Raw genomic sequence first — 12,475 nt, forward strand, 5'->3', positions numbered from 1 at the left:
GAGTGCAAGAATCTGAGAACTGAGTATAGAACGGAGGTGAAGATCTTTTTTATGTACCAGGAGGTGGAGAAGGTACAGCCAGGGGCTGATACAGTAAGAAATTAATATCAAATCTTCATCAAGTCCTAAGGAACAATTTGCAGTGCTCCCAAAGCTAGTCTCTGCATAGTGTTGGAGGGAATGAAGCCATTGATTTTTTTTTCAATCAGAAAGGCATCAGCGAGAACAGTTATAGCAAAGAGTAAAAGAAGACAAATTGGAAGCAGAGTCGGATTCAGCACAATTCTATGGAGCAAGGTCAGAGCAGCTAGACGAGTGGGTGGAGACCTCAGAAAAAGAAACAAGGGAGATGTTCCCAATGGTGTAGGATCCCAGCAGGACTAGAAAGTGGATTAGATCAAAAAAAGGTTGTGATAGTATGGCTGGTGGGAGCTCCTGGGAAGGTCAGGAATTTAAGGTTATCCTCAGCTACATTGACAGCAAGTCTGATGACATGAGACTGAAGACTGGAAATAAGCAGAATAAGGAAGATTTATCCTTGAATGGGAAAAGACGAAGAGAGGAAAAGAGAGGATAGTTGATGGAACAGAGATGGAGAGGTTGGGAGGGATTTTATCTATGAAACACTCATTAAATGGTTGACTCTTTTCATTCTCATAGGAAATGCCATTTGACCCTTAAGAGGCTGGAGGCATTTGAAATCGATCCTTAAGGAATTAAACTGGAAAGATTCTAGGGTCGAGTGGAATATAATAGGGATTTAGAGCGGACTCTTTTTCTGGCAAGTTTCAGCAATTCAGTAACAGAAGGGGCGTTGACTAGGCATTACCAGAGAGTACTGAGTGTAGAGCCTAGGGGATCATGCAGTAGTTAAGAATCTGCAATGGTCACAGATGCTTCACTGAAGTGGTCCCCTGGCTACCAAGTACAGAGTAGAGAGAAAAGATGGAAATGGAAGGCAACTGGGGGGTGATGGCTTACAGCTACAGGTCACAGGCTCTCACCTCAGGCTGTAGAGAGCTTTGGAGTCTCCTATCCCTATGTCAGCCAGTGTTCTCTTTGTATTTAAAATACAAAGGTATATCCATGGTTTAAGGAGGACTATTGCATGTAATACTGAGTGAGAAGCAGTAGGCTTCGAGACACGCAATGGGAAACAGTACTTACAAATTCAATGGAGGAAACACTTCGGCTGTAGGAGCTGGGAACGTCACTAATACAGGAAATGGTTAAAAAGGAGGATTCGACTTTTAAAGTCTTGGGGATCTTTTAGAGGATTGTGGGGTGCAGCCATGGGCTGCATTGAGGAAGAGCTGAAGAAGGATGGATTTGTTAGTAAAGGACACTGAGCGAGCTGAAGTGCCACAAAGCCAGTATGTTAGAAGGCCGTCGCCATGATAAGGGCAGGGAAGGCTAGAGGTTAAAGTTAGAATGTGGGAGACTGAGGACATGTCGTCAACAAGGAAACAGGGGAATTAGGAAAACCAGAAAAGCAAGCTTACAGATCAGGCTGCAGAATAAGGACAGAATATGGAATTTAAAATAGCAGTTTGAGGAGGGAAAGCATCGTGAGTGAGCAGAGAGTATCAAAAAGCTCCCTCTGTCCGTGTCGGAGAGTGAATACGGGTTCCAGTTGGAGGACGGCTAGAAAGAGCTTTCAATTAAAGTAGGAAGCTAAAAGAGCCATTTTGGACAAAGTAACATTTCAGCATTTGTGGGTCCCCCTTAACCCCTATGGCGTTGCACACCAGCAGTCCCAGGGTAAAGAGATGCTGGGGAGCTGGGCCTCTGGTGACATGCATGGTGGTAGTGAGTATAGCAGGTATGAATGGCCCCTAGAGACTGGTTCAGAGGTCAGCTCATTTATTGGCTAGCAGGGCTAGATTATATAGCTCCATTCAGGGGGAGAAGGAAGGGAAAAGGACAAGGAGGAAGTGCTGGGAGCTCAGGGGCGGGGCTTCCAAGCATAGCAGCTAGATTAGCAAACTGCAAATCATGTGATCTCTGAGAAGCCAGTTTTCTGGCAGGGCTTTATCAGGATGTAACCTTTGTCTCTATGGAGTTTAGGTAGGGAGAGGCCCTACTCCTGCCATGCCCTCAGAAGGATGTCCAGGGTTTGAGCAATGCTCTACCATTCCTCCTCTGGCTTGGGCACCCAAAAGCACAGAGCCCTTGTGGACAGATAGAGTGTTCAAACACAAGAGGCCAAACCTTGTGGACAGAGCAAAAAAAAAAAAAAAAAAAAAAAAAGCATCTGGAAATGGAGTGGTCCTTACAAGATCAACACTGGGGATGAAAATAAGAGCAAGAGAGATGTCTGGCTCGAGGCTTCCATGAGTACCCAAGAAGTGAGTTAAATGGGAGGCAACAGGTGACTGGAGACTAAGCCAGAATAAAACATAGAAAAAGAAATTTGGGGCCGAGAGGGTTGTATGAGATTTGAATGACTCACTGTACCCACTCAGTACTGGAGAAAGACTGGGGACCAGCACAGCAGCAGCAGCATTCCTGGGGTCACAAAGATTGTTCCCTCCAAACAGAAGGCTGCCTTATTCACAATCACAAGTGGTTGAAGTGGGGAAACTCAGACCCACCGTCCCAGTTCGCCTTGCAGAAAGAATACAGACATGCAGAGATGGAAAGACCTGCCCCAACCAAGGTCTTCCTCAGTTGGTGCTCATTCATACAGCCCAGGACTAGATGAGATACCCTGATCCCGAGGCTATCATCTTTTCACAGTCTCTTCCCAGTCTCTGGTGCACGGGGTGGCATCCCTGGTCCTGACTCCAGCATAACAAGCTGGGAGATGCATTTACCCTGTTCAGCTGGAACCCAACTCTTTTGCTGTTAGACCAGCATTTAAACTCCCTCCATGATAGACAAGCTTCTGTTTAGACATATTCTAGCTTGGAAATGCTGATACCTGCTTGAACCTATGATCACTTTCTTCTCGTTTGTTCTTCTAGTGTCTTTAGCCTCTAGCACTGTGGGATTGGCTGGCCAGGTCGTTCACACTGAAACCACAGAGGTTGTGCTGACAGCTGATCCTGTCACGGGCTTCGGAATCCAACTGCAGGGCAGCGTGTTTGCCACAGAGACGCTCTCCTCTCCGCCTCTGATTTCCTATATTGAAGCTGACAGCCCAGCAGAGAGGTGAGCCCCCTTCCCGGAAGCTTTTCTGCCATGTGTTTCTGACACCAGCTCTTTGAGAATAACTAATAAATTATGGAACAGGGCTCAGTGCAAGCAAGGCAAAATGTAATGAACTCTCCATTCTGATGATAAAATTTTATGTTCTTGATCAGGTTTCGGGAAAATTATGAGCCCGGATGATTTTATTTAGCAGATTTTGTCCATTGGAAAACTAGAGGCTGTATTAATTAGAAAGGAGACAAATCTATTCAAAAGATGGCATAAGTTCAACTGAAGTTATATCTCTGCATTGCAGGAATGTACATTCATCTTTACTATCTGCTCATTCTGGTCAGATTATCATACTATTTAGTTATAAATTTTTAATTAATTCTCTGGGATACTTAAGAACCCCCTTGCCCACAATTGTAACTGAGATTCAAGAGTGCAGGGCATTGTAGTTGACCTAACATGCCTGCCAATAGCATCAGCTCAACAAGGTCAAACAGTTGTGCTATTCTGCAAAGATGAAATGAGGCAGGGTGGCCAGTCCAACCCCACGATCATCTTCTCTAACTCCTGCCTCTCACATGTGGTTCTGAACTAGATGTGGTGTGCTACAGATTGGAGACAGGGTCATGGCCATTAATGGAATCCCAACGGAAGACAGCACCTTCGAGGAAGCCAATCAGCTCCTGAGAGACTCTTCCATCACGAGCAAAGTCACACTGGAAATCGAGTTTGATGTTGCAGGTAAAATCTGAGCCTGGAGTCTCTGATAGAGTCAGAAGACAGTCATATCAGCTATGGGGCAGAAAGACACATCAGCTATGTGTGTGTGTGTGTGTGTGTGTGTGTGTGTGTGTGTGTGTGTGTATTTAATCCATTCACCTGCCTTCATGTAGGTGAATGGATACAAGTCTAGTAGGTGAATGGATACAAGTCTAGTAGGTGAATGGATACAAGTCTAGTAGGTGAGTGGATGCAAGTCCAATCGGTGAGTGGATGCTAGTCTAGTAGATGAATACTTGGTCTTTGGGATTAAATAGAATTATACCTGACTCTCATGAGGATTGTTTCTCAAGTAGGACTCCAGGATTGTTTCTCTAGGGTCAAGAGGATTCTAATCAATGAGCAAAACCATCTCTAAATACAGACAGGGAAGATAAGGACGGCCATGTGACTGATAACCAAGATGAGTGTATGAGAACTCATGGGTAAAAACTACTAAGAGAAACCTTAGGTGTCAGAGGCAGGGAGGGGAGTACAGGTGTTGGCTAAAGTGACCCTGAGGAATTCTACTATTCTACTTTATTATTTTGCTCTCTTTTGGGGTGGGGGTTGGTATACAAAATAATGGGTTTCTTATTCCATCTTATTCCATGCATGAACTTTGTTCATAATCACTCCCACTACCCTTCCTATTTCTTGCTATCCTGTTTCACCCCCTCCCAAATAGACCCCTCTGTTTCCATGTCATTAGGTAAACAGACAGACAGATGATAGATAGATAGATAGATAGATAGATAGATAGATAGATAGATAGATAGTAGTTTGATAGATGATGGTTACAGATAGGTGATAGATGGTAGATAGATAGATAGATAGATAGATAGATAGATAGATAGATAGAAGATAGATGGTAGATACTTGATAAATAGACTTAAACCTAAGTTCTACATATGACAAAGAACATATTTTGTAATTTTTCTTTCTCTCCACCTCTATCATTAATTCTCTTGTACCCCACCTTCCAGGAAGATTCTTGGATCTTAGGCTAAGGACTTGTCTTAGTCTCAGAGGAGGAATCTAAAGGGAATTTTGGTCTTGGAGAGGTTCCCATACAGTAGCTAACAGAGCTTAGAATTTGATGCAAATTCCCATTTAAGAAAGTAATCAGCCAAGAAGGTAGCTCAGTGGTACACAACTTGCGCAACATGCACCATGACCCTGGACTTGATACCCAGTGCCACTGAAGAAAGACAGAAGGAAGGGAGGGAGGGAGGGAGGGAGGGAGGGAGGGAGGGAGGGAGGGAGGGAGGGTTGGTTGCTCTTCACACAGCGAAGTGTGACCACTACATATCCAGGACCTTTTACCAATCAGAAGAGGCATGCCTTTAGAAACAGGGATCACATGCTACCAAATACTTGATATTGTGACTCTCTTGCACAGTGTAGATGAAATAGCAGGCAGGAAAGAAAAACCATTTCTACCATTGTATAACCTTGAAGAGAAACAGAAATTTAATTTCAAAAGCTATTAGCATGAGTTTGTGTCTATAAGTTCTCTGAAGAAAATAAAACAGAGAAGAAAGTCATAGGATGACTAGAGGGGAGCTGTTTCGTAGGATGAGTCTCTTAGGAAGTGACATTCAAGCAGAGATTAACGTGGGGAGAAGGCATAAGCGAGGCAAAGGCCTGGAAGAACAGCCTTTCAGATAGAGGGAGCGGTGAGCATGAAGAAGCTGAGTGGGAGGAATGAGCTTTGCAGTGCACATGGCTGCTGGGGTACATAGGGAGAGAGTAAGAGCAGGGGTTTGAGCTTGTGTTTTGAGGAAGGGCTTGAAAATGTTAGTCTGGCAGGTGTGCAGCATCCTGGTAGACAATTTCTGTTGGGTCCCAAGTGTGCTGAAGCCAGGAGGCATTTTGGCAGGAGAACGAGATAATCTGAGTTATGTTCAGGAAAAGCCTTCTAAAATGTGGAAGGGAGACAGAAGAAACAATTTGGAGACTGTGGCAACTGAACAGATGGGGAATGTCAGTGGCTGGCTAGAGACGGCGGCAAGTTAAAATTCAAAACTTGCCTGTGTCTTGTAGTGTGTCTGTGTCATGTAATGGCTCTTGAGGCATGAGGATGAATAGATGAGAGACAGAGCGATGGTTACAAGAATAACCCTGGAAGAGGGTCATCTGGAGGCAGCAGTGAGAGTTCTATTTTAGATCCACAGTACCAGGTCCACTGATGACACGAGAGGGAATATACCAGCTTATGTGTGTCTTCATCCAGAAGAAAACCATGGGGCACAATTACTGCACTATGTGCTGCTGTGTTTAAACCATGGGAAGAGAAAATAGGAAGGACCAGTGTATTTCCTGGAGAAGCTCACAGACAATCAGAGAAGAGAAGGATGGCTGAAAGAGGAGGGACTTGCAGGGTTGTGTGGCTATCAGAACGTGGGAGAAATACCTAGAGAAGTGTTGGAATTTCCCCTTGGATCCCAGGATGGGGGCGGGGGGGGGGGGGGTGAGGAGGATATCTGGATACCAAGAAATGGCCACTGGGTCAATAATTGTTAAAGTCACCATCTTAGTTAGGGTTTCCATTGCTGTGAGGAAATGCCATGACCAAGGCAACTCTTATAAAGGGCAACATTTACTTGGGGCTGGCTTAAAGGCTCAGAGGCTCAGTCCGTTATCATCGAGGTGGGAAGCATGGCAGCATCCAGGCAGGCAAGGCGCTGGAACTTTGAGTTCTACATTTTGTTCCTAAGGGAACCAAGAGAAGACTCACTTCCAGGCAGCTAAGGGGAGGGTCTGCCCACCCCCACAGTGACACACTTCCTCCAACAAGGCCACACCTTTTAATAGTACCACTCCCTGGGCCAAGCATATTCAAACCACCAAGGCCCAGTCTGTACTGTCTGTTTATCGCTCTCCGTTCTCATGGTAAAGTAGGGTTCTATTGTTCTTTTATTGGTTGGTGCATTTTGATTTTGTTGTTGTGTTTTGTTTTGTTGGATATTTTATTTGTATGTATGGGTATTTTCCCTGCATGTATGTCTGTGTAGCACATGCGTGCCTGGTACCTGAGGAGACAGGGAGCCTCCATATGGGTGCTAGGAATCAAACCTGAGTCCTTTGCGAGAACAACAAGTGCTCTTAACCACTGAGCCAACTCTACCCCTGGTTTTGGTGGTTTTACGGAGTATCAGATACCAAAGAGTAAAAGCAGAGAAATGGGTTATCAGATGGAGCCAGAGTTTGAGACTTGCAGAGAAAGCTCAGCAGAAAGGCTTCAGTCAGGGAGGGTCGGATTGTTGCTAGGAGATTAAATGATGAGCTGTGACCCTGGTACAGAGACTGTCACCATGTGAGAGGTGCCTACGTTCTACCTGCTGCATAGCTAAGCCCTGTGCATCGTAGATTGTTTAATCAACAAGATGGCACTGGCAGAGGTTACTGTTGCCATGTCGCTAGAAATCTGGGGCACAGAGTCAGGGCTAGAGCTGGCATGTTAACACAAACAGGCCAACTCCCAAGGTCACACTCCTAACTATGGCAGCCTGTGTTCAAAGAATAATCTAAGCTGGTGTATGGTGGGAATCAGTAAAAGACTGGCCAGATGGAATGAGAGGAGTGGGGTGTACAAGAAGTGGGAGTGTCGAGGAAGAAGTGTGTCTAGTCAGAGAAAGCACAGAAGAGAGGTGATGGTTTAGGAATCTGAGGCCAAGGCAAAATGGCACGTTAGAGATCAGAATTTCAGAGATGGGCAGGCAGAATTCCAGGCAGTGGAGCTCCTGAAGTAATTCAAAATGGGGCGAGTGGTGAGATTCCCATGGAGAGATCTGAGAACAGGGAAAGAAGTGCGAGAAAGCACCATTGGCTCCGCGAAAGCTTTTAGGGTGAGAGCCATGTGGTACCCCGAGTGCCAGTCACAGTCCACAGCACATCTTTGCAGCAGCCACACCCAGTGTCTTGACGTGCCTGGGCCTGGGTTCTTGCTTAAGCCATGTAGGCTTTGGCTCGTAAAAGCCTTCTCTCTCCTCATGCCTACGTTTATGAGTCTTCCTTATCCAGAACTCCGTATTATTTTGTATTGATGTTTATTCTCCAGTAGGAGAATCAATGACATCGGGGATTTTGTGGTTTTAGGTTACAAATGCATGTCTAGTCAGCAAACAGTGCTTAGACTACAGAAAGGCCTCAGTCTGTTCTCTGTGAATTAGTGAAGGAAGGAATTAATGAACTACATGAGGCTCCATGAGGAGACTTGGTTATAAATTTCTGTTCCAGTCAGCATCCACTCTCCCTGGGGCTCCTGCTCTCTTGGGGCTACTTTCTCCTATGGTCTGCCTTTTCTCATGTATAGAGCCGCCTGTCTTTTCTAAAGTGTGTGCCTTCAGATTCCTGTGTCCAAGCAGGACTTGGGTGGGAAGCCCTTGTAAGAATCACTTGGCAGAGAAGGTTTGGTCATCAAAGAGGCAGTCCAGTGGCCCCAGAATATACTTAACAATTGTGATAGGAAATTAGTAATAAGTGATTGTCATCCTGTATCTCCATTTTATGTGTGAAAGGGAAAACTGAGGTTCTGGTAGGGAAGCTCCAGGTCCTAGTAAAGAGAATGGTAGACTCCTAATCTCAGACTTAAGGCCCACTTCCCCTCTAGTGCTTAACTGCCTCTTGGGTGAAAATTTTTGCTAAATAAAATTATTAGAGGAGATATTAGAGATGGCCACCGAGAAACCATTAGAGCAGGCTCCCTGCCCCTGAGATGCAGGGAGAAGGTTGTGTTGAGTACCACAGGGCACTCGGCAGCAACTGCACACTGCACCTCAGCAGAGCAATGGTCAGCCCAGTTTGGCCATCTTTGTAAACACTATCACAGCATCTAAATATTTGCTCGCATTATAAATCCATTTTATTTTTTATATCACAGAAATTTGTTTAGTGTCTCATGAATCCTTAATATGCATACATATATTTTTTTAATACTTGTTGATTTAATACTTTAATATCTTAACTCTGAACTCCCAGAGAGTAGGAACTGTATCTATTAGGCATACTTTATTCAGTGCCCAACTTGCTTTAATAAAGGTCACACAAATTGATATTCTAGGTCATCTACACTAGGCTCAGAAAGGAAAAAAAAGTGTTCCTATCTGTGATCCTGTCTGCCTTTGTTTGTGGCAGACATCGGTAATTGATAGGACTATTCTCCTGATGGATACAGGTGCAGCACTCAAACCCTCAGGAAGGCACTTCAGGGAATCATTCCATCATTCCTGGGATACAGGGGTCACTACTGAAAACTTTTAGAATCAGGAAAAAAAACAAAAAACAAAACCACATTTCTTCATTTAAGAACTTGGGACCCAGATAGGGAATGTGTGGATGCAGGCTATGTCAAGCCTGACCTGGTCTTCTGAATTTGTGCCTAATTGCCTGGATATAAGCCACGCATGTCCAGAGTTCTACGTCAGAATATTTTATACATGCCATGATGAATGTTCCAGCCCTTGGCTCTCGGTGATCAGCTATCTCTATTTAATAAATATTTTAAGTGATGGATGAATGAGTGGGTCTCTTTAAACAAGCACTGCTATGCAAACAGCACCTTGGTTGGCTTAACAGAAAGGCATTTGAAGCTGAAGATGGTCGAGGCCATCACTCTGCTAGGCTGAACTTTAAGCCAGTCACATTCTTTTATTGGAATCCTTTCCCACACACAGGATTTTACGCAGTTAGAACCCATCTCCCATTTTCTCACATTCAGCTCTTTTAAATGCTGATCTACATGGTGACTACCACAAGACCTTAACATTCCCACTTCGACTCTGCAGATAATTGGCTCTGGGAAGGAGTCTCAGTACAAGGCCTGTGGAGTGCTGTTCACCATCCACTGGAGCCTGGTGCTCTGTCGGAGTCAGGGAGAGTTGAGCATCTCCATTCCTGGGGGGTTCCCAGGATGATAAATTAGGAGGCGGTGGTTATCCTCCTCTGCCAACAGCGAATGCGTCAGGCAGAAAAGCAGACCGATGGGTAAGAAGGAAACCCTTTACCCAGATGCGTTTTTAATTACAGTTTTAACAAAGATGGAGCAAAACCAGGGAGGTGCAAAGAAATCACAAGGGTTTTACAAAAATAAACATCATTTGTTCGCAGAACTGTATCCACGGACGTGAAACCTGTCGTTTGTCCGAATAATGGAAGCTTCTACTCATTAACAATATTTGTTTATGAACTCCAAATTAAATATGCCTTTGCTTTAACAACCAAATAATTATATAGGGGGAAATAGCAAATATGAAATATATCACGCTGGCGTGTAAAGATGGAAAAGAAGCTACAGCTTGATCAAAGAGATTTACGAGCTGGTACCCATTTGCCGTTGCGATTTCCTCAAGTCACGTGCAGTCAAAAATGATCCATTACTGTTTTCCAGGAAGGCATAATATCTCCTCTAATGTCATTAGTGGTGTTAATCATGGTCAAATTTCCCTGCATTAAAATTGTATAAAAGCAAGCAAGCCAGATGGTGCAGTGGATAAGGTGCTTGCTGCCAAGGCTGAGGTCAATATCCAGAGCCTCCGTGATGGAAGGAGAAAACCAAGTCCCACAAGCAGAAATATAAACACACATTATGTGTCTCCTCTCTGTTTTCTCGGAGAAGTCTTCTTTTTAAAATGGAGGATTGAAAGCAGCCACACTTATAGGAGGCAGGCCCTCAAATAATGATGCTCCATACTCTCTTATGGAATACTTGTTGGCTTTATCGAAGCAATTAAAGGGAGTATTTTGACTATGCCTGTGACCAGTCAGGTGGCAGATTTCTGTTGCTCCCATACCATCTTCCCTGTGGCACCGGTATTTTTATCTTTCAGTTGCTGCATCTAGAAGCATGGCCTTTCCCAGTCCAGAGGGGCTCCGATCTGAAGTGCCAAAGCTTGGCGCTCTCCAAGACCCCATTTGCTCCGCCTGCACACTGGCTTATTTCTTGCTTCTTTCTGCAGACCAGTTTGGATGCAAGTGGGTCAAACACATCCCCTTCCAAACCCGCCACTCCGGCTTTTCTTCTTAACTCCAGATTCTTAGATGGTTTCTTGGGGGATGGAGAGAAGTTATCTTCTGTTTTGAGGATGGTGAATGATCAAGGCCTGGTGAAGGAATGGAGAGGAGGTGGGGAAAAGAGAAATATTTGGGAAATCATTATGATACATACAGACAGATCTGTCATCAGAAAGTAACACACCAAAATTATTACCCATTACACTTCTCTTTCTGGCTCAGTGTATCAAAATTAACAGGTCTTTTTGAAGTCTATTGCTTGACCAAAATAATTGTCTGGCTCATGTTTTGTTCAAGATGCTGTCTGTCTAGGAGAACAGGAGTGGCTCATATCTTGAGCTGATTGAAGGATTCAAAACTAGGAAAGAAATGTCACCCGAAATCTCAGGGTGTCATATCAGAGTTAACAACCGGTCCTGCAGAAAGAAGGTCCCCTCCTTGGTCTTAATGAAAAAAATAAATAGAATAAAAGGGAAGGGCGAACACAATTGACTAGAGTTTAAAACAAAAACCTCAGAGCAAGAGGATAGATACCTTGCAGCTCCAAGAATGGAAGGGGGAGAATGGAGTGGATACAATGACGTGGACATTGACGGAGAAGATACGTTGACATGGACATTTGCCGCCCAGTGGCGGGTAGTCAGTCACATGGAGAAAAAAGGCCTTTTAGAAAAGGAGTAAGAAACCCTAAATCATGAAGCAGTAGAAAGGTAGGCTTGGGCTCTGGCTCACACACAAGAGGAAAAGGGAAGAAAGGTGAGTAGTTAGGCCTTTCTATTATCATAGAAATGAAGGCAGACCAATCTAAACTCCAGCTTGGCTCACAAGGTTTGTACAAGGGAGCAGGAATTCTGGGAAGGCAAAGTATATTATTTTTATCTTTGCTTGAATCCACCTTCCTAGGGGTGGTCCCCTAGATAGGTCTTTGATCTGAGAGATGGAGTTAACTCATAAGCAGGGGCTGATGGGTTATCTCTACCTAGAGGCAGATTTGATTCTTTACTATAACATCAGAAGATGGGAAGCATACAAAGTCTTAGTGGATAAAAAAGCAAATGTATGCAGTTTCACTTCCTGGTACTTCCAAGTCTTCACTGAGACGAACAGAAGGCAAAGTCAGTCTGTGACTCTGGCCTGGTCCTGGAGAGATGTTTGAAGACCGAGAGGAACGATGGTCGTCAGCAGGTTAGCTCATCCCACTGAGGGCAAGGAGGATGCTGGAAGGAAAGGCTGTGATGTGCCACTGAAACGGATGGGCAATTTGGGGGTCTTTTTTTACAGGTGACTCTCTAGCAGCCTGGAGGGGCTGAGGGAAATCAAATTTTTATTGTGTTCTCTAGTTTAACACTCTGCAGTGAACCTTCCAAATTGGAAGATCAGATTCTGGGCTTGTAAAACGTTTACTGCTTAAACTTCTCAAGGGAAAGGACAAAAGGCCAAGAACAATTTAAGGCAGAATGAGAAAAGGAGGGCTCTTAACTTTCTTCCATGAACCCAGTCCTAATGTCTGCCTCTGCTGTGCAGCTGTGCCAAATGTGGTACACACACACAGTGAACA

At 44.5% G+C, this 12,475-nt stretch overlaps 1 protein-coding gene across 12 annotated transcripts in view; it reads left to right on the plus strand.

The window, feature by feature from the left end:
• Positions 1–12,475, plus strand: part of Grip1 (glutamate receptor interacting protein 1) — a 639,981-nt gene that overhangs the window by 550,709 nt on the left and 76,797 nt on the right. For all 12 annotated transcript variants that reach the window (XR_015048471.1, XR_015048472.1, XM_085843198.1 and 9 more), the window contains 2 exons: positions 2,967–3,153; positions 3,740–3,885. Coding sequence is in view for 10 of the 12 variants with exons in the window: in XM_085843198.1 (XP_085699324.1) it covers positions 2,967–3,153; positions 3,740–3,885 (333 nt within the window). In the remaining 2 variants the exon portion in view is untranslated. The remainder of the gene's footprint in view (positions 1–2,966; positions 3,154–3,739; positions 3,886–12,475) is intronic.

This window comes from Mus caroli, unplaced genomic scaffold (genome assembly GCF_978045245.1).
Source record: "Mus caroli unplaced genomic scaffold, Mus_caroli_1 scaffold_9, whole genome shotgun sequence".
NCBI lineage: Eukaryota > Metazoa > Chordata > Mammalia > Rodentia > Muridae > Mus > Mus caroli.